At 38.4% G+C, this 24,174-nt stretch overlaps 1 protein-coding gene across 1 annotated transcript in view; it reads left to right on the plus strand.

Annotated features, from left to right (window-relative positions):
- fat1a (FAT atypical cadherin 1a) overlaps window positions 1-24,174 on the plus strand; it is a 110,863-nt gene that overhangs the window by 62,106 nt on the left and 24,583 nt on the right. Inside the window, exons 4-13 of the mRNA XM_073841555.1 lie at window positions 439-768; window positions 2,177-2,398; window positions 2,741-2,807; window positions 3,550-3,689; window positions 13,901-14,176; window positions 14,377-14,587; window positions 15,217-19,287; window positions 19,894-20,090; window positions 20,546-20,699; window positions 23,886-24,119. Coding sequence (XP_073697656.1) covers window positions 439-768; window positions 2,177-2,398; window positions 2,741-2,807; window positions 3,550-3,689; window positions 13,901-14,176; window positions 14,377-14,587; window positions 15,217-19,287; window positions 19,894-20,090; window positions 20,546-20,699; window positions 23,886-24,119 — 5,902 coding nt within the window. The remainder of the gene's footprint in view (window positions 1-438; window positions 769-2,176; window positions 2,399-2,740; window positions 2,808-3,549; window positions 3,690-13,900; window positions 14,177-14,376; window positions 14,588-15,216; window positions 19,288-19,893; window positions 20,091-20,545; window positions 20,700-23,885; window positions 24,120-24,174) is intronic.

A 24,174-nucleotide genomic window follows, 5' to 3' on the forward strand; every position in this document is an offset into this window, starting at 1 on the left:
GCACCTCTCTTAGTACCGCTCGTTTTGTCACTCTAATTGAAAATGTTCATTATGACACCAGCTCTCTTGGGTTTTGGGGTTATTCGACATGAAAGGAAAGAAGAAAACTAGAACTGAGTGAATGAGCTTTTCCGCCCCCTCGATTATAGGCTTTTCTATCAGCCCCCTGAAGCTTTCTATCCAAACAAATCAAATTTTAAAGAAGGGATGTGCAGAGGTACATATTTCCAAAACCAAGCCATTTGGTTTGAAGAATACTCTCTGTAATCTGTCTAGTACATCGTTTGGTGTAGGATATACTTTGTCATTTTTTTTTTTGTGACAGCTTCTGAATGAGAATTGTTTCAAAGAAACAGCAAGTGACACTGAATTGAACACAAAATTTTATTCAAAAGTAAAACTTTTAAATAATGTGCATTCTGCATTCTTATGTTACAGATCACTGTATCCGATCAAGGCGTTCCTGCGAAGTCAACTACTGTTCGTGTCATTGTCAAAGTCCTGGATGAGAATGACAACAAACCCCAATTTATGGAGAAAGTCTACAAAATCAAACTCCCCGAACGCGAAAAGCCAGAGAAAGAGCGTGCGCTCAGGAGAGATCCCGTGTATCGTGTTATCGCATCCGATCGAGATGAAGGACCAAACGCTGAGATTTCTTACAGCATCGAAGACGGAGACGAACAAGGAAAGTTCTTCATTGAGCCCAAAACTGGCATGGTTTCCTTCAAGAAGTTCTCTGCTGCTGGAGATTATGATATCTTAACGGTGAGGATGTTCACATTTGTGTAGCACACATTCTGTCATTTTGTATTTGCACTCTTGGAAAGATTAGAAATGTGCAAATAGCAAGAAATGAAAACTGGATCCTTTTTATTGCGAATGTATTTGCTTACTAGCTTGAGTTACAGCGTTTCAGGAGGCTGTTATTATGACTTGGAATGTAGAAACCTGAGCTCTCAGATTTGACACACACTACATTTTTCCTGAATGTCCCTTTGATTGAAGTTTTACGAGTGTAAAGTGAACTTCCTGCCCGCCCATGTGGCCAGTGACATTTTTTTTTGCCAGACCTCCCATTGTTTCATTACCTAACATCTGTCGCTTTCCAAAGTCGTAGTGACAGGTGTGCTGGTAGCACTCTGTCTTTCCCACATTTAGTAGTATTCAGATTGATTGAGCTTAAAGTGTAGGGCCCTATGATTTCCGCAATGCGGAAAACGTGGACAGAATCTTGGGATCCAGATATAAAAATTAAATGTACTGTATTGCATGGAATGTTGTGAAATGAGTCATTTGGGATGAGTAAATCAAAAGTAGGTCAGTACACCTAAATCAGAATGCATTTTAGACTAGTGTCTATGAATATTAAGCCACAAAAATGAGATTTAAATGAATTGAATTCTGGATGTTCTGCGCATTCTGTGAATGAATGGTGCATCGTTTACGTACTAAAGCGCTTGTGATGCTCGCAGGAATTTCAGCCTGTGTCGCCTCAATATATGAGTATATAAACACATAAACACAGTCTTTAGAACTGCTCTAATAGTCACTTCATGATCATTTTAACACTTCTTTTGAGAAAAACTATCGTCATATCATATACAAACAGAAACGTAGAGGTCTTCACAGCAAACCGTCAAAATAAAAATTTGGTTTAACATTAATAACATAATAATAAATTATTTTTTTATAAAATCAACTATTTAGAGATGCTTTTGATTAATAGAATTTGATGAAATCATTCAAATGGAATCCAGAAAATTAATAGAAAACACAGAATTTGGTAAAAACAAAACAAAGGGCTTTAAAAATGTAATTTTTGTTAAACTTTTAATAAATTGCTGTTAAATTGTGTAAGTTTCATGATTTCAATTAATTAGACATGTTTTTTTGATTGATATTTTTTTAACCATAAAACAGAGTCTAGAAAAATTAAAATAGAAAAAAACGGAATTTGGAAAATAAAATAAAACAGATTTCATGGGATTTTTGGTATGACTAACAGATTTATTTGTTATTTTTCCCAAACATATGAATCCCAAAGCCATTATTCTTACTATTTTATGGCCTCTTTTGGCTTCCATAAATTTGAAACATTACTCTTATGTACTTTAATTCACATTGCAGTTGTATTATTTGATTTGACATATTCTGTTCAACATTTATCCACCAGATTAAAGCAGTGGATAATGGTCGACCCCAGAAATCATCCACCTGCCGTCTACACATCGAATGGATCCCCAAGCCGGAGCCGAGCGAAGTCCCTCTGGCATTTGACGAGCCGTTTTACTCCTTTTCTGTCATGGAGAGTGACCCCGTGGCACACATGGTCGGGGTCATCGCTATGGAATCTGTGGATACACCAGTCTGGTTTGAAATAACAGGTATGGTGGAAGTCGATTTTTTGTGTTGGTTTGGCGTTAACATGCTGAAGCTTGGATTCTAATTTGTAGCAAACTGAGATAATGAAATCTTCTAATGAGTAGAGGAAGTTTGTTTGCATGAAATAACCTCTATCCTTGTGTTTATCTTCTCAATAGATCTGTCATAATATGACTTAATAGATTGCATCCTCTTCCTGTCCCTTTATCTTTTAACCAATCTTTTAACTGACAACTTTTACTTTCTCTCTCTTTTCTACTTCCCTATTTTGGAATGGTTTGGTTTCTTCTGCTTCTCTCTTCCTGCTTTCCTTCTCTTGTTTGTCTCCTTGCTCCTCTTCTTGGCTTTGGAAGAGGACATGGCGGCTAAAGAGCTGTTTTACATCGTTCAGATGGCTTGCGACCTGAACTGCACTGCAGAAGGTATCTGCCGCAGATCTCCTAATTCTACTGTGCGTGGCCATTATGAGATCTGTCATGTGCTTTTGTACTCGTGCTGTTGTGACTGTTTCACATTGGTTGCACAAGGTCCCAAGTGTTGTTTCTTCTTCAAGTGCTTATGAGCTGGCAATGAAAGAGTTACATTTAGATCATTAAATCAAAATTATTTGTCTCTGTCTACTTTATGAGATGCATAAAGTGTAGCTTGTTTTCCTTGCCAGCCTATGCACTTAATGTTGTTCACTTTGAAGGCCCAGTGCTCTCGTTTTCTTTCATGTATGGTGTTTTTATTATTGTTATATTTGTGTTTGGTCATATAATCAGGAAAAAAATATACAGTCTGCTGGTGATTCAACAGCTGCTGGTAAGATAAAAAAAAGAAAGATGACTTATACATTTGTAAATCATCAACATGTAATAATTTTTTTTTTATTGTGGACCCTCTTATGTGTCATTGATTTATATTTCTAATAATATTGATGCATTGTTGTGCGGCTTTTCACACACTAAAGCAACAATATGGCAGAATGTATGTCAGTCAGCTATTATTGTGGCGCACACAAAAAGTGTGAAACAGTTGCTGCGTAACCAAAACGTGACACTTTGACTTTTGCCACCTGTGCAGTTCTCTTTCTCTCTCTCCTGTCTTCAACTGCCTAACTTGTGATGATGGCCGTCTAATTTCCTGTCCATTTTGGTTGTGGTGAAAACCTCCTCTCAACAGGTGGTAATTCTGACAGTCGATTTGAGGTGGGGAAGGCGAGTGGGACGGTGATTGTGGCCCAAGCGCTGGACGCAGAGCAGAAATCCCATTACAACCTGACGGTAGACGCAACAGATGGCACCAGATCTGTCAGCACGCAGGTAATTGAATTGCTAATGAAGTGTTTATGGAAGCAGAGCATTGTGTGCTCCACATAGAGGCTTGGGCTTCTTTTTTAAGATCAATGCGAGGGGCTAAAATGGCTCAGATTTTTTGTACATGTATATTTTGCTGGTGGCAAGGAAGGAAAAGCAACCCAAGCATTTCCAGCTTTCCAAATTGAGTTTCTTTCTTTGGCTGCACTGGCACTGTGGGTCCCGAATGTCTTTTTTGAAAAGGCTCATATCAGCCTTCAGGATTAAAAAAAGAGCACAACATCTTGCTATTGATGCGGATGTAGATGAGTCCAGCGGAAGCACACAATACAGTCATTAAACCTGATCCAAATACATGTTTTGCGATTGTTTTTTGAGGTACGTTTATAGATACATTCTGCACAAGTTATTCTAGGAAAAAGCTTCGGACAGTTTCTCTGGTTAGATTACGGTTTGCTATTGTAGACATTTTTTTATGTCTGAAGGTTCCCTTAATGTTCTTCAAATACCTCACGTCACAACATGCTGGCAGACATTCCTTGGCCTGTCGGACGGAGAGTTTTTGGCTAAGGTTCCTGGAATCTTCCATTGTCTCATTCCTGGAGCGTGTGAGGAGGATGAAGCCGTCTGGCTCCCTGCATTTTCATTTTGCTTTCTCTGACAGTCTGACTGTCTCTCTCTCTAATTCACTTATATATTTATCCTATTATCCTATGAGAACATTAACCACACCTTTCAATCATGTGTATTGCAAAGTTGATACTGCAAGGTTTTTCAAACTTGTCAATTTACTTGGAACTTTGCATTTGTTTAACTCAGCATATGGCATCATAGTTCTAGCAATAACAACAGTAACAATCAGACACAGAGATTTACTTTAAATTTTACCAAGCTGATTACTCACTAAAAACTCCCGCAGATCATGTTTTCATGCAGTTTTAAGTCTAATTTTGACAAAAATGGATTATATCTTCCCATTAACGCCATTACATTGTTAATTCAGACTGATTCGGAAACGCAGAATGCGCATGAACAAAAGAGGCGGGATTTATCGCATTAACAATCACAGCCGAACATAACCAGACATATCCAATCATATCGCCATGGAGGAATTGCCTCCTCTTACGTGACTTTCCCTCATTCATTCTCAATCACCCCCCACCAAACTCACTGCACACTTTAGCGCATCTGTTAAAACTCAGTGGGCTCAGGGGAGACGAGAGACGCGGACTTCCGCTGTAAGTTTACTTGCTTATGTTGCTGTTGTACAATGTTTCTTTAGAAAAACAAGTGACTTTTACACTTTCTTAATGCTATATTTTAAAATATTGGTGTTGTGTTATTTTTGTACTACGAATTTTTTAGGGCTGCCCTCAACTAAAGATTTTTCTGGTCGACTAGTAGTCGTTCATTTAAAGCATTAGTCAACTATTAGTCGCACATTTATTAATAAACCACATAAATCATGTAATCCGTATTGATCATATGGATTACATAATCTGAGAATATTTATTTTCTATTTTGAATTAGTTTATTTGAAAGTAGACATTTTACTCTCTATAGATTATATATATTTCTCATGTCTGTAAGGCAAGTATACACAGATTTTTGAAGTTTCGCTCTCAAGTTCATAGAGACTGTAATGGCAGAAAACGCATCCTGTTTGCTTTCATTTTTTTACAAAAGCGCAACGTTTTGTTGTTATTGTGAGTGTGCACAAATAAATGTAGAGTCTTTATAGACTTGAAAGATGTATTACTTTTATCTGTCTGACCGAAAATGACGGAGTATTTTAAGGGCAAGTGACCGCACTGGCGCCTCTATCTGTCATGCAGTGAGCACGCTACTGTTCAACTTCCACACTTTGCCCAGACACTTAAATAGTGCACATTTTTCTAGGTTAACATTAGGTTGAGTGCCCATGTAAAGTTGCTACTACCTAGGGTACAACGGTGACTTTGATTCTTCTCCTCTAAACCTCTAGATGGCAGAAAAACGTGGTGTAGCACTTTCCAAAACATCCACTTTTCAAGATACACGTGCAAATTTGGCTGATGCTGGACACGATCGTGAGCGGCATCGCAAAGTCCATTCTGTGCTTACTTGATCTATTATTTGATGTTTTTTTTAAATGTTGTAGATTCAAGTAGCAAATGAGAATTGGTAAAATTCTTAAATATATATTGAGACAAAGGTCTTCTTAATGATTTTCAGTTTTGTTTGAGATAATTAAAGCAACAGTTTTTTAAATAGCAAAATAATATTTAAAAGTATGGTATTTACCACATAGACCAGCTGTTAGCAATCTGTCCATCACGGACTGTGTGACTTCGCCACTTCCTGTGGAATTTTTGTTCTGCGACTAAGCGACTACTTAATACGACTAAGCGACTAATGGTTAATCGACTATTAGGGGGCAGCCCTAGAATTTTTTTAATGTCAAATATTTTGAGGAATCACTGCCTTTCATGCCTCCTTGGAGGAAACGCTCCTGATATATATGGCAGAACGTGTAAAACACGCTGCCCCTGGTCGTCCCTATATCATTCATATCATCTCCAAACAGGCTGCACAGTTTATGTGCTGATTTCCTGTTGGATCGTGAGTAAATCTTTGCATATGGTCCTAAAGAGGTCACTGAAGAGCACGGCTCTCCGGTTGAGGGCCGTGTTTGTGCCCTCACTCTTTCGAACAGAGCCTGCATTGTGACCGGCTCCCCAACCCCCCTCCCAGGATATGTTTAGGCAACACTGTCGGAACTCTCTTGTGATCAAGCAGACCACTGTGGCCAATGATACCACTACACATATACATTCCTGCACGCAAAATTAACCGCCACGAATATCCTGAACCGAAGCCCCCGCCATCCAACTCTCTCTCTCTCTCTTATTGATGAAATTTCCAAACACAAAGGCAGTGACATGACACTGTGAGTCTTTGCGCTGCAGCTCTTCAAAGCGTCTCTCGATCGGCCTTAATCTGAAGCCATTGTTGGGCCCTAAGAGCTTTCAAGTCGGATCAGTTACAGTTGTCACATTCACAGGGCACAGAGTGCAGATTTCAGTGCCCTGCATCTGGCTTTGGCTGGACCTGCTTTTGCACACATTTTTGTTGGGTTTATCATGTTGATGTGGTAATAATCATAACTGCTTGGAGGGGCAGTTGAATTTGTTGAGCTATAAAGATTGAGGCTTTAATGGCAAACATTAAACTGGCTCTAGATCAGCGATCGCATGTCTGATGTTAGCTTTGTCAGCTGATCTACTCTTAGTCCCCGTAACAAAAAATATAAAAAAATTTGAATGAAAATCAACAACAGACAATAGCTTTGGGCTGAGTCTCAAAACAAATATGGTTCTTATTTCAGCCAATAATCAAAGGGGAAAAAATAATAGTTTATATTTTGCATAAAGAAAATTAAGACAATGTGGTCACACACTTTAGTTTGGGGACCAATTCTCATTATTGACTAACTATTAACTATAAATTTGCCTTAATAAACTCCTAATTTTCTATTAATAGTTTAGTTTAGGTAGGAATAAGGGATCTAAAATATGGTCATGCAGAATAAGGCATTAATGTATGCTTTGTAAGTACGAATAAACAGCCAATATGCTAGTAATATGCATGCTAATAACTAATTAATAGTGAGAATTAGTCCATAAAATAATCAAAGATTTATTTATTTGACTTATTGATTCATTTATTGCCATTACTTTTGTGAAAATGAACTTTTCTTCCCAAATTTTCATTACTATAATGTCTGTAGGTTTTTTTATCGTAATAATAATGTTTATAATATATGTGACCCTGGACCACAAAACCAGTCATAAGGTTAAATTTTACAAAACTGAGATATATGCATCATATGAAAGCTCAATAAATAAGCTTTCTGTTGATGTATGGTTTGTTAGGATAGGACAATATTTGGCCGAGATACATCTATTTGAAAATCTGAAATCTAAGGGTGCAAAAAATCAAAATACTGAGAAAATCACCTTTAAAGTTGTCCAAATTAAGTTCTTAGCAATGCATATTACTAATCAAAAATTACATTTTGATAGGTTTACAGTAGGAATTTTACAAAAAATCTTCATGGAACATGATCTTTACTTAATTTCCTAATGATTTTTGACATAAAAGAAAAATCAATAATTTTGACCCATACAATGTATTTTTGGCTATTGCTACAAATATACCCCAGCGACTTAAGACTGGTTTTGTGGTCCAGGGTCACATATGAGAGATTTTTACACAATTCAGATTTTTTTGACATAAGAGTAAAGAGGATTTTTTAATTAAAATAATGTGCGAAAATCCTAAAAACAGACATTTTTTTTTTTCTTTTTGCTAAATATAATTTCTTATTTTATTCCTTTTTTTGTGATGAAATGTGTGACCCTGGACCACAAAACCAGTCTTAAGTAGCACAAGTATATTTGTATGGGTCAAAATGATCGATTTTCCTTTTATGCCAAAAATCATTAGGATATTAAATAAAGATCATGTTCCATGAAGATATTTTGTTCATTTCCTACCATGAATATATCAAAACTTAATTTTTGGTTAGTAATATGCATTGCTAAGAGCTTTATTTGGACAACTTTAAAGGCAATTTTCTCAATATTTAGATTTTTTTTACACACTCAGATTGACCCTTATGACTGGTTTTGTGGTCTAGACATATTTAACTGACATAAATTTCAGAATCTATAGCTTGTTTTAACATTTTCCAGGTGTCTCAGTACTGGTCTAACTGTACTAGACTAGGGAAGATGGTTTGTTTTTCCTTTGCAGACGTCCTTGGTACGTTCAACCACCATGACAGCAGGTTTCAGTTCACTGGCTAATTAGTATGACAAAAGTCAGTTTATACTCAACACTTTCAAATACCTCTGTAAACGCTCAGACAGGTGCTGGAAAGAAACAAGGCCAAACGAACAAATCAGGCAAATATTTGGCCTTAAAACATTAAAGAGACGATATTAAGTGCACGCCTGCAGGCTTTCATCTGGCCTTACAAAGCAAGAGAAAGATGGATGAGTAATGTAACCCATTTGAAGCTTGTTTCGTCTTTGATTTTATCATTGACCAACTAATGAGTTTGGAACCTTGTTGTATTTGGAAGTAACTGTTTAATTTAAGTGTGTGACCCAGCGAGTATATCTGCAACTTTATCATGCACCAGTTGTGTTTGAAAGAAAACACAATCTTAAACAGATTACAGCTGACGGGGAGGGGATTTTATTTATTTGTTTGATTTATTTGTATGAATTTGTTTACCCTCGCAAGCCGCCTAACACACGTTCTTAATCACAAATCTGCATTCAGGCTCTGCTTTTGCCTTTGTATGTCTAGTGACCCTCTCCTGAAGCGATTAGCTCTCTCCTCCTCGTGAAGCCGCATATCTTTGTTTAAATCAAAGTCATGTGTATTCCACATGGGCTTGCCAGACCTTCTCCATGCTCTATTTTCATTGTTTTTGCCATTTATCTCCACACTTTTTTATCTCTCTTTCACCCCAATCTCAACAAAAGCACCACATTTCAGACAGGCAATGAGGGATTATGATTATTTTGGAAGGGAAGAAAAGAATGCAGTGGGGGAGGAAAATGTATGCGGGGTGTAATCCTATTTTAGGCCTTCTGAGAGAATGTGTGGCAACTCTATGTGTTTGCGACTGTGCCAAAGTCATTTTCCCTAAGACATGTCACATACAAAGAAATATAGGGATCTGAGTCAACAGTGCCCATTTCTGCCTGTAATTTCTTACTCTTAAGAACAAAATCCATCATTGACTTTTTCCTCAGACGAAAATGACATGATAACTCAAGGCTCTACTCACATTTGCGAGTGGAAATTACTGTGCGAATGTGAACTTTCTTTTTTGCCACCAAGTAACATGAAACACAATCAATTAATTTTTTTAACTGCAAAAAAATGCTTTTCTTACCTAGATTTTTGTCTTGTTTTCAGTCAAAATATCGAAAACATTTTCTAGACGAGAAAAAGTTTGAAAAAACAGAAAACAAGATAATTTTTCTTACCCCATTGTCAGATTATTTTGCTTGTTTCAAGCAAAAACACTTAATTTTGACTTGTTTTTTTCTGAAAACAAGACAACAATTTTTACTCGTCTAGAAAATCCTTCCTGATTTAAGAATTTTTCGAAATTTTGGCTGGAAAAAGACAAAAAAATCAAAGTAAAAAAAGCATTTTTTGCAGTGAACCCTAAACTTTCTAACAGTAGTGTTATATAATAACTGTGCACATCATAATACCCCTGTACCTGGCACAATAAAGAGGTTAAACCCAATAAATTGCATGCATACAAATGCATAAGAGAGTTTTGTAGGTATGTGCAAGCTTGTGAATTAGTAACACACTGCTTGAAACAAACAAGGCCACGAAGGTCAAGCAAATTGGATTACAGCTGCAAAATAAAACAATTTTCAGAAGGCCTAAAATGTGACCAATTTTAAAATGCAATTTAGTCTGAAGTCTAAAATTACGCACTTGCTATAAGTTGAAATGGTATGTTCCATGTTGTTGTTGCCCATATATATATATATTACTGCATCTGAGATGTTTTAACCCAGTCTATCAGATGTCCATGTGTGGGAGGTAATGGCGTTTGCATGCATAGTCTAAGTGGTAGGAGTTTATAACAGGAATTTCTCTTCAATAATAGGCTGCTAGCTTCTGGAATAGCCCCCCTTAGGGATCATCTGATGTATGTGTATATATATCACTTTCACACATACAGAGCTCATTTTCATATACTGTTACAGTCCTGCATTTCTCGCTCTCTTACTCTTTCTTATTGTGCCTCGCTTCTGTTCCTCGTCTTTTTCCTTTTCTGTCGTTCACACGCGCATCCTTCTTCATCTGTCATTCACACTCTCTGATCTTTTCCTTTAATCACTCCCTCACTCACCACTTCCTTTCGAATCCCTCCATCTGCCCTTCTTTCTCTGTGTGTGTTAGACATTAGTGGAGCTCCTTTGAGTTTTTTCCCATACATTTACATCTCAGTCGTGAAGGCTGTCGTGCTGCATCTAAAGCATCATGGATATAAAGCTGGCAGAATATAAACAAATACAAGCTACTAGCTTCATCTGTGTACACCAGCGCTTTCAGTTGACTGTCTGTGCTGGCATGAGTTCCAAAAAATGCATGCTGGCAGGCCAAGGCGGCACATCTCCAGGGTAAGGTGTGAGAAAGAAGGCAAGAGAAGAGAGAAAAAAGGCAAAGATTTCTCTACCCCGACCTTTGGCATTCGATAAAACCAAACATGTTCTTCAGGGACAAGGGACGTGCTGATGCTGTCAGGACAAGTGTGAGTGTTGCCCACACTCACACCCACATGGGCTAATCTTGAGCTGAGAGCAAGTGGCAGCTAACAGCTAAGTTTTTTTTTAGACATTTTATTTTATTTTTGGCTGTATTTGTCAAACATGGTTGAGGAATATATGTTTCAAAGAAAAATAACCATTTGACTGCAACTATGCCTTAGGAAGTATTCAAAACCATGACAAGATTATAGTGAATCAGCATTTAAAGACATTTAAAAAACGACTTTTAATATTTTTTTAAAAGAAATTAATTGATTCCACAAGGATGCATTAAATTGATCAAAAGTGACAGTCTTTTACTGTTTAGAAAATCTATTTCAAAATGCTTTTCAACCGTGATGTTAATAAGAAATTATTCTTCAGCACCAAACCATCATATTAGAATGACTTCTGAAGGATCATTTGACATTGAAGACTGGAATGTCTGCTGAAACTTCAGCTTTATCATCACAGAAATACCTCTAAAAAAACTCTAGATGACGCAGGCTGACGGGTTGTTAACGTAACTGATGATATCACAGAGTTTTACGAATTAGCACAAGCTGATTGGTCCATGTTGTGTATGCAACCAATGAGCTTGCAGCTATTTAAATGGATGGTAGTATTCACTTGGGTGTTTCGCAGCGCACTTTCCTCTGAAACCCTCCACCTTCCCCAGCTCCACCTGTATAGATCTGCTACGGGTTATTTTATGCTATTTGTGCAGCAGCAGTATGTCTTAAATACTTACCTTATCGCCATATGCTTTGGCAGTAGCAAGTTCTGTACTTGCTTGCAGCAGCAGCAGCAGCAGCAATAAACTACAACTACAGCAATAACCAACAGCAGCTGCAAATCAGCAGCAGCAAATACGTTAATATTGTCATATCCATTAACAAGCTAAACTTTTCCAAGAGTTGTCATGACAAATAAATTAAATTTGGAAATATATTAAAACACACATACAGTGTGACAACACTGAGAAATGCCTGAAGAAATGCTTTAAATGACCTTCCTATTCTGTAATTGAGCTCTCAGAAATGTATTGATCTATATTATGAATTAGGATTATGTTCACATTAATAAAATATTGATATGGTTCTAATGTATTGATATGTCACTGTATTAGCACAGTCACTCATTCCAAGCTTAGGGTATATGAGAATCTCAGATGTTTGTAAATATGATGCACATACGATGCTTAAAATAAAGCATAAAGCTTTCCAGATTATGCACTTTTTATGGTTGCTGCTAGGTAATTCATTCAGTTATTACTCTGTGATATACCAGAACTGTCTCACATATTCCAACTTTCACTCCCAACCAGTCACTTGAAAACATATGTGACTAGTGGGACACATATGTGGCCAATCCATTTGTGAGGATTCTGGTTTGAATCAGTGGTCAGAGCTGTAAGCTTTTGTTTGTTTTATGTAAAACAGCGCCCCCTGATGGCTGGCATGCAAGTCTAACTATAATAATCCAATGCATTTTACTTCCTTTGTTCTCCATCCTGGCTTTATAAAAAGTATGGCATTGTATAAACACAGATTATTAAAGCACACACTCATTTTACACATCTATTCCAACTGCTGGTTGTGTTGAGTGTGGAGCTTCCTGTCCTCTCAGTAATGTTCACCCAGAACAAAGACAGATGGTTGATTTTGATTAAAAAAAATATATATATGACAATAAATGTGTGATCACGGTTGATGTGTTTTTGTCAAAATAACAGCTCATACATGATATTACTGCATTAGCCTATGTACAACAAGTGTATGTACTGAGAATTGCTAAAAAGTCAAAACACTCATAAGTATGCAGTGGAATAACCTTGGCATTTCACTCGCTGTAGGACTTTAAACTGTTAATGAAACACATCCTTGTGCATTCACGTTACAATCATTTCTAACCAAGGAAAATGTCAACATGCAATGTTATCACAACCAGCCACAACTCATTTGAATTCATGTTGGTTTTCTAACATTTATTGCTGAATGTAAGTCGTAAGTAACCAGGCATTTAAATTATAGCCCGAGTTATTACAAATATTGATCTGGTTAATATCAAGGCAGCTGTGATAAGAGTTCCAAAGCCCTGAGGTATGAGACGGCAAACATAAATTGCAGTGTCATGCTGTGAATTTTTTTTTTTAAATCGGCTAGTCTGTATAGTCTGAACAACTAGTAGTTGACTAATCTATAATTAGGATAATAAATTATGTCAGCTCAATACTGATCAGTGCATTATGTTCAGTGTGGTAACTGACAGATATTCAGACAACTATAACACTTCATTCAACTGTGCACTCAACTATCACAGTCCTCACAAACAAACAGAGACCTACAGATTATGCATAACCTTGCTCACAGCAGGTTTTTTGAAGTCTAGTAGTAATTGTCTAGAAATACATTGTTGAAAGCAATTAATTTGTTACAAAAGCGGTGCTTTGATGGGTCTGGCAGCGTTGCTTTAAAGAGAATACATTTAGACACACGGCTTACCTGTGAGGGTTTACCTGAGCTGACAGGCACAGAGATGTGAGGTTTAGTCTTTTAATTCATCCTTTTGAAATCGTTTGCAGTAAAATGTAACGAAATATAGATAAACTCACTAGTCAATCCCATTAAACACCTAGATGGATTTTATATTGGCCTGTCCTTACTGTCTAGCTAATCTTCCTCTATTTTGTAAATTAACAGTTATGTTCCAGAGATTTGACGTGCCTTGGTGAATTTGTATATGGGTGTTTTAATGGATATTTTAAGAGCGTTGATACATTTAGGACACTTTTTGTCTCTCACTTTGTTTTTCTGTTATTATTCATTAAAACAAATTGTCACTCTGTAACTAGATCATTAAACGTATTGTTTGTTTTTACAGGTTCTTATTAAAGTGATCGACACCAACAATCATCGTCCCCAGTTCTCTAAGCCCAAGTATGAAGTGAATGTCCCTGAAGATACCCCACCTGACACGGAGGTGTTACGGATTACAGCTACAGACCAGGATGAGAAGAACAAGCTAACCTACACCCTCCTCAGCAGCACTGACCCATTCAGTCTACGCAAGTTCAGACTAGATCCTGGAACCGGGATGTTGTACACTGCAGAGAGACTAGACCATGAAACCATGCACCAACATACACTAACTGTCATGGTAAGATCATGTGATCTGCTACCTGCTTTACAGCATTATCTGTCCATTTTTTTCTGTCTCATTTAGAAATAGAGGTGAATCTCTTAAGGACCTGCTTGTAAAGTGTTTGATGTGCTTCACATAAGCGTGTAATTAAAGTGTTGAAATTACCGGAGATATTGCATTTTTATATACCCCTTCCTCTGCCCTCCACCCTGCAGGTACGAGATCAGGACATTCCTGTGAAGCGGAACCTGGTGCGTGTGATTGTAAATGTGCAGGACACCAATGACAATGCGCCTTGGTTCTCTGGATCACCATATGTGGGCCGTGTTTTTGAATCTGCTGCAATTGGCTCTGCAGTGCTTCAGGTCTCTGCTCTTGACAAAGACAAAGGGCAGAATGCTGAGATCATCTATAGCATTGAGTCAGGTAATCCATCTGATTGATTTGATTGCTCTTGATTTTGATCCAATTTGTCCTGGAAACATATTGTACACATAAGATGTATGAAATGTCTGAACAGAGGAAAGGCATGTAATTAGAAACAGACAAAGTTTATAAGCCTATACTTTCCCCTTTGTTTTAACACGGGGTATAGCTAAGAGATCCACAGGAGCAGCCGCTGCTGGCCACTTAGAGTTAAAAACGTGGGAGATATTGAATGTGGCAGTCAAGGGTTCTGCAGTCCACCAAACTGTGAGAGTTTTGAAAGCAGAGCATAGCACAGACATGGCGCCAAGTGGCCTTTTGAGAATGCACATATTTGAAATGTCTAAGATTACAAAAGCTAATTGAAATGTACTGTATGCGTGTGTGCATGAAACAGCAAACATTGTTCAGATCACATACTGAATGACTGACGCTTAGGCGGCTGATTAGTCTAAGACAATACAGATGCTTCCTTTCCTTGGCAAACTCAAATATTCATTATAGATAAAGCTAAACAGACTTGTACATACAAACGGTTGTGATTTTCACTTTAAATCAGTGCATCCATGTTTAAATAAAAAAAAGTTCTAAAATCTAAACCTGATACATCTTTGCCATTTCCTTTTTAGGAAACGTGGCCAATTCATTTGCTATTGATCCTATCCTGGGCACCATCACTGTGGCTAAGGAGCTGGACCGTAGCAACAAGAACCGATTTGAGCTAACCGTGAAAGCCTCTGACAAAGGCACACCACCACTTAGTGCTACTGCAGCTGTTGACATAACTGTCACTATTTCTGACAATGCCATCCCTAAATTTTCAGAGCAGGAGTTTTCTGCTGAAGTCAGCGAGACGGTTCTGCCTGGAGCCTTTGTGAGTCTAGTTAGCGCCAACAGCCAATCATCAGTGTTCTATCAGATCAAAGACGGAAATGTGAATGGAGCATTTGACATCAACCCCAACTCTGGAGTGGTTGTGACCCATTCAGTTTTGGATTACGAGACTATTCCATCATACAAACTAACCATTCAGGGAACCAACATGGCCGGTCTGGCTAGCAACACTACTTTACTGATTCACTTGAAGGATGAGAATGATAATGCACCTGTATTTATTCAAAAGGAGTTCACTGGAATGATCAGCGAGTCTTCTCCAGTCAACAGTGTAGTCCTGACCAAAGACAACACACCACTTGTCATCCGTGCTTTAGACATTGACCATGATGCTAACTCTAGACTGGTCTATCAGATTGTTGAGCCGTTTGCCCATAATTACTTTGCAATCGACTCTAGTACTGGTGCAATCAGAACCATCAGTGAATTGGATTATGAGCAAAGATCTGTGTTTCGCTTTACCGTACAAGTCCACGACATGGGAGTCCCTCGTCATTTTGCAGAGAAGGCTGCTAACGTGACTATTGAGATTGTGGATGTCAATGACTGCCCGCCTCAGTTCACCCAAGATCTATATGAAACCACAGTCTTGGTGCCAACTTACAAAGGAGTGGAAGTGATCACAGTTAATGCCACAGATGCAGACTCAGGTCCAAATTCAAGGCTGTTTTACTCTATTGTCGAAGGCAATATTGCAGAGAAGTTTAAAATGGACCCGGTCACAGGGGTTATCACTATTCAAAATGTCACTCAGCTTAGAAGCAGGTATGAGCTCAGAGTAAGGGTGTCTGATGGCAGGTTTTCTAAAACAGCTTTGGTAAAAATAAATGTCAGAGAGAATAAGGACAGCAGTCTCAGGTTCACCCAAGAATCATACAAGGCCTCTATACCAGAAAATTCCTTAGAGAAGAAGACCTTAGCTGTAATAGTTGCTGTGGGAAACCAAGTCAATGAGCCTTTGTTTTATACCATTCTGAACCCTGATAAGAGATTCACAATAAGCCGTACTTCAGGAGTACTCTCCTCTACAGGCATACCCTTTGATCGAGAAGAGCAAGGCGTATTTGATATTGTGGTGGAGGTGACCAGAGAAGACAAGTCATCTGACATAGCCCATGTCCTTGTCACTGTGACAATCGAGGATGTCAATGACAACCCACCTGCGTTTGTCAATTTGCCTTATCAGGCACTAGTACAGGTTGACACAGAAGTGGGTCATGTCATCACAAAAGTGACTGCGGTTGATGCAGATATCGACAGAAATGCTGAGATCAGCTACCATCTTCAGGAACTGAATGAGTTTGTTCAGATCAGCACGGATGGTGAAATCTCACTAACAAAGAAGCTTGAGAAAGACTCTCTTAACACTGAATTTGTAATCACTGTTGTAGCCAGAGATGGAGGTGAACCAGCACTTTCCTCATCTGTTGAAGTGCCAATAATGGTTGTAAACAAAGCAATGCCTGTGTTTGAGAAAGCCTTCTACAGTCTGGAGATCCCAGAGAACATACCATTACTAACTCCTGTCGTACACATTCAAGCTAATGACTCTGAAGGCCCTAGAATAGTGTACACAATTACAGAAGGGGACCCACTCAATCAGTTCTCCATCAACTTCAATACTGGCGTCATTCAGGTTGTAAAGTCTTTGGATTTCGAGACCCACCCAGCCTATAAACTGAGTGTAAGAGCCACCGACTCGCTAACCGGTGCCAAAGCTGAAGTCTTTGTGGATATAATCTTGGAAGATGTTAATGACAACCCACCTGTGTTTAATACTAAACTGTACAACGCAAGTCTTTCAGAAGCATCAGTGATCGGGACGTCCGTATTACAAGTCTCAGCTACAGATGCTGATACTGGTAACAACCAAGTGCTCTTTTATCAGATCGTTGAAGATAAAGACAAGAGCTCTGATTACTTTAGCATCGATCGTGACACGGGCACAATCTGGACAACTCAGATGCTTGACCATGAGGAAAAACCCTCACATACGCTGATAATTAGAGCAGTTGATGGTGGAGTGCCTGCCCTTTCCAATGAGGTCATTGTGTTAATTGATGTAGTGGACCTTAATGACAACACTCCAGTGTTTTCACAGAATGTCTATGAAGCTACAGTCAGTGAACTGGCACCTCGTGGACACTTTGTCACCCAGGTTCAGGCTTCTGATGCTGACAACTCAGATAGTGGGAAACTTGAATTCTCAATTATATCAGGAAATGAAGGGCAGAACTTTGCCATGGATCCAAACACTGGGGCTATAGTCATATCAAACCACCGGAAACCCCATATGGAGCCTCTCTACAACATCAATGTCTCTGTATCAGATGGTGTTTTCAGAAGTTCCGCTATTGTGAAGGTCAATGTTATCAGTGCTAATTTCCACAATCCTACATTCAACCAGGTGGATTACGTGGTTGAGCTTCTGGAGAACTCACCAGTTGGAACATTGGTAGTTGAGGCGCAAGCGACAGATGATGACTCAGGTACATATGGAAGACTCACCTATCATATAGTCAATGACATTGCAAAAGACAAGTTCTCAATCTCTGAAAATGGAGAGATCTTCACTTTGGAGAGTCTTGACCGAGAGAATGCATTGGAGAAAGTAATTCCAATTTCTCTAATCGCTAAAGACGGCGGTGGCAAAGTTGGCTTCTGCACTGTAAATGTGATCTTAACCGATATCAATGACAATGCCCCGCAGTTCAGAGCTGCTGATTACAGAGTTAATGTTGCTTCTGACATGCCAAGAGGAACAAGCATCCTTAAGATTGCAGCGTCTGACATGGATGAAGGTAGTAATGCAGACATCACCTATTCAATTGAAGGGGACGCAGACAATGTTGAGGAGAATTTTGAAATCCACCAGTTTAGTGGTGTCATTATTACAAAGGAAAGCCTCATTGGATTGGAGAACCAACTTTACACGTTTCTTGTACGAGCGAAAGATGGTGGAAATCCCACCAAGTCCTCTGTTGTTCCTGTTTATGTCAGGATTCTTGCTCCTGAGGTCCCAGTGCCAAAGTTCATAGAGTCCCACTACAGGTTTGCCATAGATGAAGATCTTCCTCTTGGTTCAGAAATAGATGTCATTCAGGCCGAAAGTGATCAGCCCATCTTTTACAGCCTGGTGAAGGGGAATACTCCTGAGAGCAACCAGGATGAGGTATTCGTTGTTGACCCCAACTCAGGATCTTTGAAGCTGGAGAAGAAGCTTGACCACGAGAGCACCAAATGGTATCAGCTAAGCCTACAAGCACAAATCGAATATGATGGTAACAAAGTTGTCTCAGCTGTGGACATCAGTATCCAGGTCAAAGATGTCAATGATAATCAACCGCTCTTTGAGTCAAACCCTTATGAAGCTTTCGTTGTGGAGAATCTCCCAGGTGGCACCTCTGTTATACAGGTAAAGGCCACAGACTTGGACTCGGGCACTAATGGCCATGTGGTGTACAATCTAGATTCCAACCAAGAGACAAGGGACATTGCAGAATTATTTGCCATCAACAGTGAAACTGGATGGATTACCACTTTAAAGGAACTTGACCGTGAGAAGAAAAACAAGTACACTGTTTCTGTCTTAGCCACTGACCGTGGAGACAAAACCCAGCTGATGGCCAGTACCAAGGTGGATGTCACAGTGGTAGATGTGAATGACAACCCACCAAAGTTCACAGCAGAGATCTATAAAGGCACAGTAAGTGAAGATGACCCTCCTGGTGGAGTCATTGCCATTCTTAGCACTACAGACCTGGACACAGAGGAGAGCAACAAGCAAATCAACTACTTTATCACAGGTGGGTCTGATTTTGTACTTCTAGTAGTATTTTAAGTTCACTAATTTATAGTACAAGCAATTAATAATCTGTGGGAAACCACTTACAGCTAATGCAAAATATCCTATTATGCGCTACCAAATTGTCACGTTCTGAAGGATTTCTTTGTAGATCATCAAGAGATTATAAATAGAAAACTGGATAATTTTCCCAATTAAACAAAGCGGGAATGTTTCAGCTCTGGTGATAATTAATTAACGGGAACACCGATGCCAAGCGTGAGATGAGATGAGCACTTTCTGGCAGAGAAAACGGTCTCATTACATTCACTCGTCTTCGCCTGATCGTAGAGTGATGACAGAAATTGGCATAACAAGTCACACTGCCACTTATTTGCATAGACGCTTTGTGTTAATATTGTGAAGTCCAAGCAAACAAGAAGTGAAGCTTTGTGAATGCTCTAGAGTACTCCTTGCACAGATATCCCACAGTAACTAAGCATTTATAAATTGAGCCATTACTGTATCTTCTACACATACAACTGGAAATCACACAAATGCATAGTAATTTTAACTGGCGTTCGCATTCATTAGTTTGACTGACGTTTCTCATGTGTGTTCTCTGAAGGTGGAGACCCCTTGGGGCAGTTTGGCATTGAGCATACTCAAGGCGAGTGGAAGGTCTCGGTGCGGAAGCCTCTTGACAGGGAGGAGAAGGACAATTACTTGCTGAACATTACGGCCACTGACGGGACCTTCACAGCCAAGGCTGTGGTTGAAGTCAAGGTCTTGGATGCCAATGACAACAGCCCAATTTGCGAGAAGGTATGAATGTTAGTTTTGTGTGTATGTGTGTGTGGGAAGTGCATTGCAGCGAAATGTCATGTAGTCTGATTCTGTCAGTTAAGGGGAGGGCGCAGCCTACCCGCTGTGCATGCTAAATGGGACGAGACTTAGAGAGAAAGAGAGAATGTCAGGAGGGATTTGAAAAGGTCCTTATGTGAAATGCAGCATTTAAGAAACAAAGAGAGCGATTTTGCTCTGTGAGAGGGTTTTGTAAGGGCTAATGTGCTTCTTTTACGTATTGTGTTCCTTTTTGAATAATGTTAATTTAATAGAACTCCTGCGGTGAAAATCTTTTAGCCCTTTTTTCAATTTGGCCTTACAATTACCACCAAACTCTTTCTCTTTACTTTCATTTCTCTTTTCTTTTTGGCCCTGTCATCCCATTTGTGAAGTCACTACTGCTTTTCACATTCCTGTCTTTCTGTTCTTTGCAGTCATTCTATATGGAAAGCGTCCCGGAGGACTCCTCTGCCGGTAGGCTTATCCTGCAGGTCTCTGCCACAGATGCTGACATCCGTTCCAATGCACAGATCTCCTACGAGCTGCTAGGCCCTGGATCAGAACACTTTAGCATTGACTCTGAGACAGGTACGCAGTTGGTTTTTGGATTTGCATGTCAAATGGGCCAAACCAACCTGGTGGAAAGGGGTGTGTATATATACACTGCCGTTCAAAAGTTTGGAAGCAGTAAAAGATGTCTCTTATGCTCATCAAGACCGCATTTATTTGATAAAAAAATACAGAAAAAAACAATAATATTGAGAAATGTTATTACTATATAAAATAATGGTTTCTATTTTAATATACATTAAAATATATTTTTTTCCTGTGATGCAAAACTAAATTTTCATCAGCCATTACATGGTCTTCAGTATCACATGATCCTTCAGTAATCATTCTAATAGATTATTTATTATTAGAATGATCTATGTTGGCAACAGTTGTGCTACCAAATATTTTTTGGAACCTGTGATACATTTTTCAGGATTCTTTGATGAATAAAAAGAACAGCATTTATTCAAAATGTAAATCTTTTCTATCACTTTTCATCAATTTAACATATCCTTGCTAAATAAAAGTATTAATTTCTTTCAAAAAAAGAAAGAATAAAAATTTACTGACCCTGAACTTTTGAACAGTAGTGCATATTGTTAGAAAAGATTTCTATTTCAAATGGATGCTGTTCTTTTTATTCATCAAAGAATCCTGAAAAAAGTATCACAGGTTCCAAAAAAATATTAAGCAACACAAATGTTTTAAGCACTGATAATAAATCAGCATATTAGAATGATTTTTGAAGGATCATGTGACACTGAATACTGCAGTAATGATGCTGAAAAATTCAGCTTTGATCACAGAATTAAATTATATTTTGAATGTATATTAAAATAGTTATTTATTTAATAGAACGTTATTTTACGTTGTGAAAATATTTAACAATATTACATTTTTTCTGTATTTTTTAGCTAATTTAAAATTTAAAAAAGTATTTAAAATAAATTAAAATCTTACTGCTCTCTCTCTCTCCCTCTCTCTCTCTCTCTCTCTCTATATATATATATATATATATATATATATATATATATATATTTATACACACACACACCTCTGTTGAACAGATGGCAGTCAGTAAGATTATTTATGCTGTTATTCAGCACGAAAGCATTAAATTGATCAAAAGTGACAGTAACAACATTTATAATGTTACAAATGATTGCTGTTCTTTTAAATTTTATATTGATTAAAGAATCCTGAAAGAAAATGTATCACCATTTCCACAAAATGTTAAGTGTCTACACTGATAAAAAAAAAAAAACTCAGTAATGGCTGCTGAAAAGTTCAACTTTGCCATTACATTTCATACATTTTAAAATGTAAATAAAAATATAAAATGCTATTTTGCTTTATTTGCATTAATATTACCTTGATGAGCAAACAGCCTCAACAGCCAGACAAATATATGCCACATAAACAGAACATTTTCAACATCATTTACTTTTGCCTGCAGTCAAACACACAAGCCATAATGGCTTCTAATTTAATTACGTATATAATTCCAGAGAAGGATGTACACCCTTGGGCTTTCATTACTGTTTTACTGTACAGTGAATACCATGGAATTCTGTTCCCGATTTTTTTAACTTGAATGTTTTATTCACGCAAATATAATAATATTTTAATAAAACATTTCAAGTGTTGCCCCACTTCAGCTATTAACTCAAATCAACTGTCTCTCAACTGTGTGAATTAAACATCGGTTCCAGGCGGAAAGAGAGCAGAAATCAACAGTGGGTTTGTGACAGCGTCACACTGCTACAACACAAAAGCTATTGTAAAGGCGCTACTCACTGGCTCTTTGATAACACCGAGTGTGAAGGCAGGGAATGCTGGCTCGCAAACTGAAGGAGCACTACTGTTCTTCTGTGTGGGTTTAGTGTGCACGGAGAATTTTCTTCGCTTTTTTCCCCTTCGTTCCGTCGTGGAAAAGAAGAGGAGCATTATTGCAAGTTAGCCATGCCAAGTGTGCTCTCGTGCGAGCCAACCAGACCCCTGAAAGCTGGCGGCTGCTTTTCCAAGGGTGACTTTCCCTTTACTTCTTTTCTCAGCTCACTCTCCGAGCAGCCCACATGCCGACTGCACTTTATTCTCCCTTGCTATTTCTCTCATTTCTCACCATCCCTCTCCTCTTTAATCTTTTCTATTTCTTTAAGCCGCTCAGCGCAAAGATGATTTTAGCTTCCCTCGAGGGGGAACTTTTGGACACCCTGCATTCATTCCTCCTTGCTAAAAGGTCGACTCCAAACAGCTGGCACACAAAAGGACCATTTTAAATCAGTGACCACTCCAATGGAACGTAGCTGAAATTATTAGGTCAGATCATTTCCTCATAAAAGAGATGACTGTCTTCCTCTCTCAGAGCTTTTCTTTTGAGGGCGTTTTAGAGTGTCCTCTTGACTCGACTTGACAGATGAGATAGTTTAAAGTGGAATTGGATTGTGTCTTGTTCATTAGTGCAGTGCCAGCTGATGTTCAAAATGATTGATGGGGAGTGAATTTTGGGGGTTTTAGCAAGCGACAACGATAATAAATATACATAAAGTAGCTTTGCAGAGATGAAGAATGAGAGAGGAATGAACCGTTTGTGTGTGGAAGCAGCATCAGGGTGCCTTCAAACTATAGTTTACACAAATTTACAAAAATTGCAAAAGCAATTAATGGGTTAGTTCAGCCAACATTTACTCAGCCTTCTAATTTCTACTGGAACCTGAGAGATTTCTCTCCCTTCATTGAAAGTCAATGCAACCAAAACTGTGACGCTTCAAAAAGTTCATAAAGACATTGTAAACATTATGATGAAAAGATTTAACTAAGGCTTTTATTTAAATATAAGCATTGATCAGTGCACATGCATGGATCACATTAAATATGGTAAATCCTAAATAAAATAAGAAATCTCTTGGGTTTCATTAAAAATATCTTAATTTGCATTTCAAAGACGAATGGAAGTCTTATGGGTTTTGAACAACATTGTTTGATGGAAATGGTTGAAAAGACACTCAAAGTTTTGTGAAAGTGACATTCCAAAAGGTGAAAAGATTTTACCTTTAAATGCAAAACACTCTGACAGTGACATTTTGCAATGGGCAGTTCACCCAGCATGACACCGTGGTCGCAGCTGGTTAAGACAAAAACTCATTATTTACATGGAAGGACTGTTATCTCATCTGACATTCTTGTTAGGACACATTGTAAAGTGTGTTTTTGTTTTATCAGGTGAATTAAAAACACTGCTCCCCCTGGACCGTGAAGAAGAGGAGGTGCACAAGATGAAGGTCCGTGCTCTGGATGGAGGTGGACGCTTCTGTGAAGCAGAAGTTGAAATCACAGTCGAAGATGTCAATGACAACGCTCCACAGTTCACCTCTGACCCCTACACCTTCACCGTGTTCGAAAACACTGAGATAAACACACCCGTGGCTCGCCTGTATGCCTCAGACCTGGACACGGGTAAGATCTTAAGTATCCAGAACAATCATATCCAGTTGAGGTCAAAAGTTTACAT

Source organism: Garra rufa, chromosome 6 (assembly GCF_049309525.1).
Source record: "Garra rufa chromosome 6, GarRuf1.0, whole genome shotgun sequence".
Lineage (NCBI taxonomy): Eukaryota > Metazoa > Chordata > Actinopteri > Cypriniformes > Cyprinidae > Garra > Garra rufa.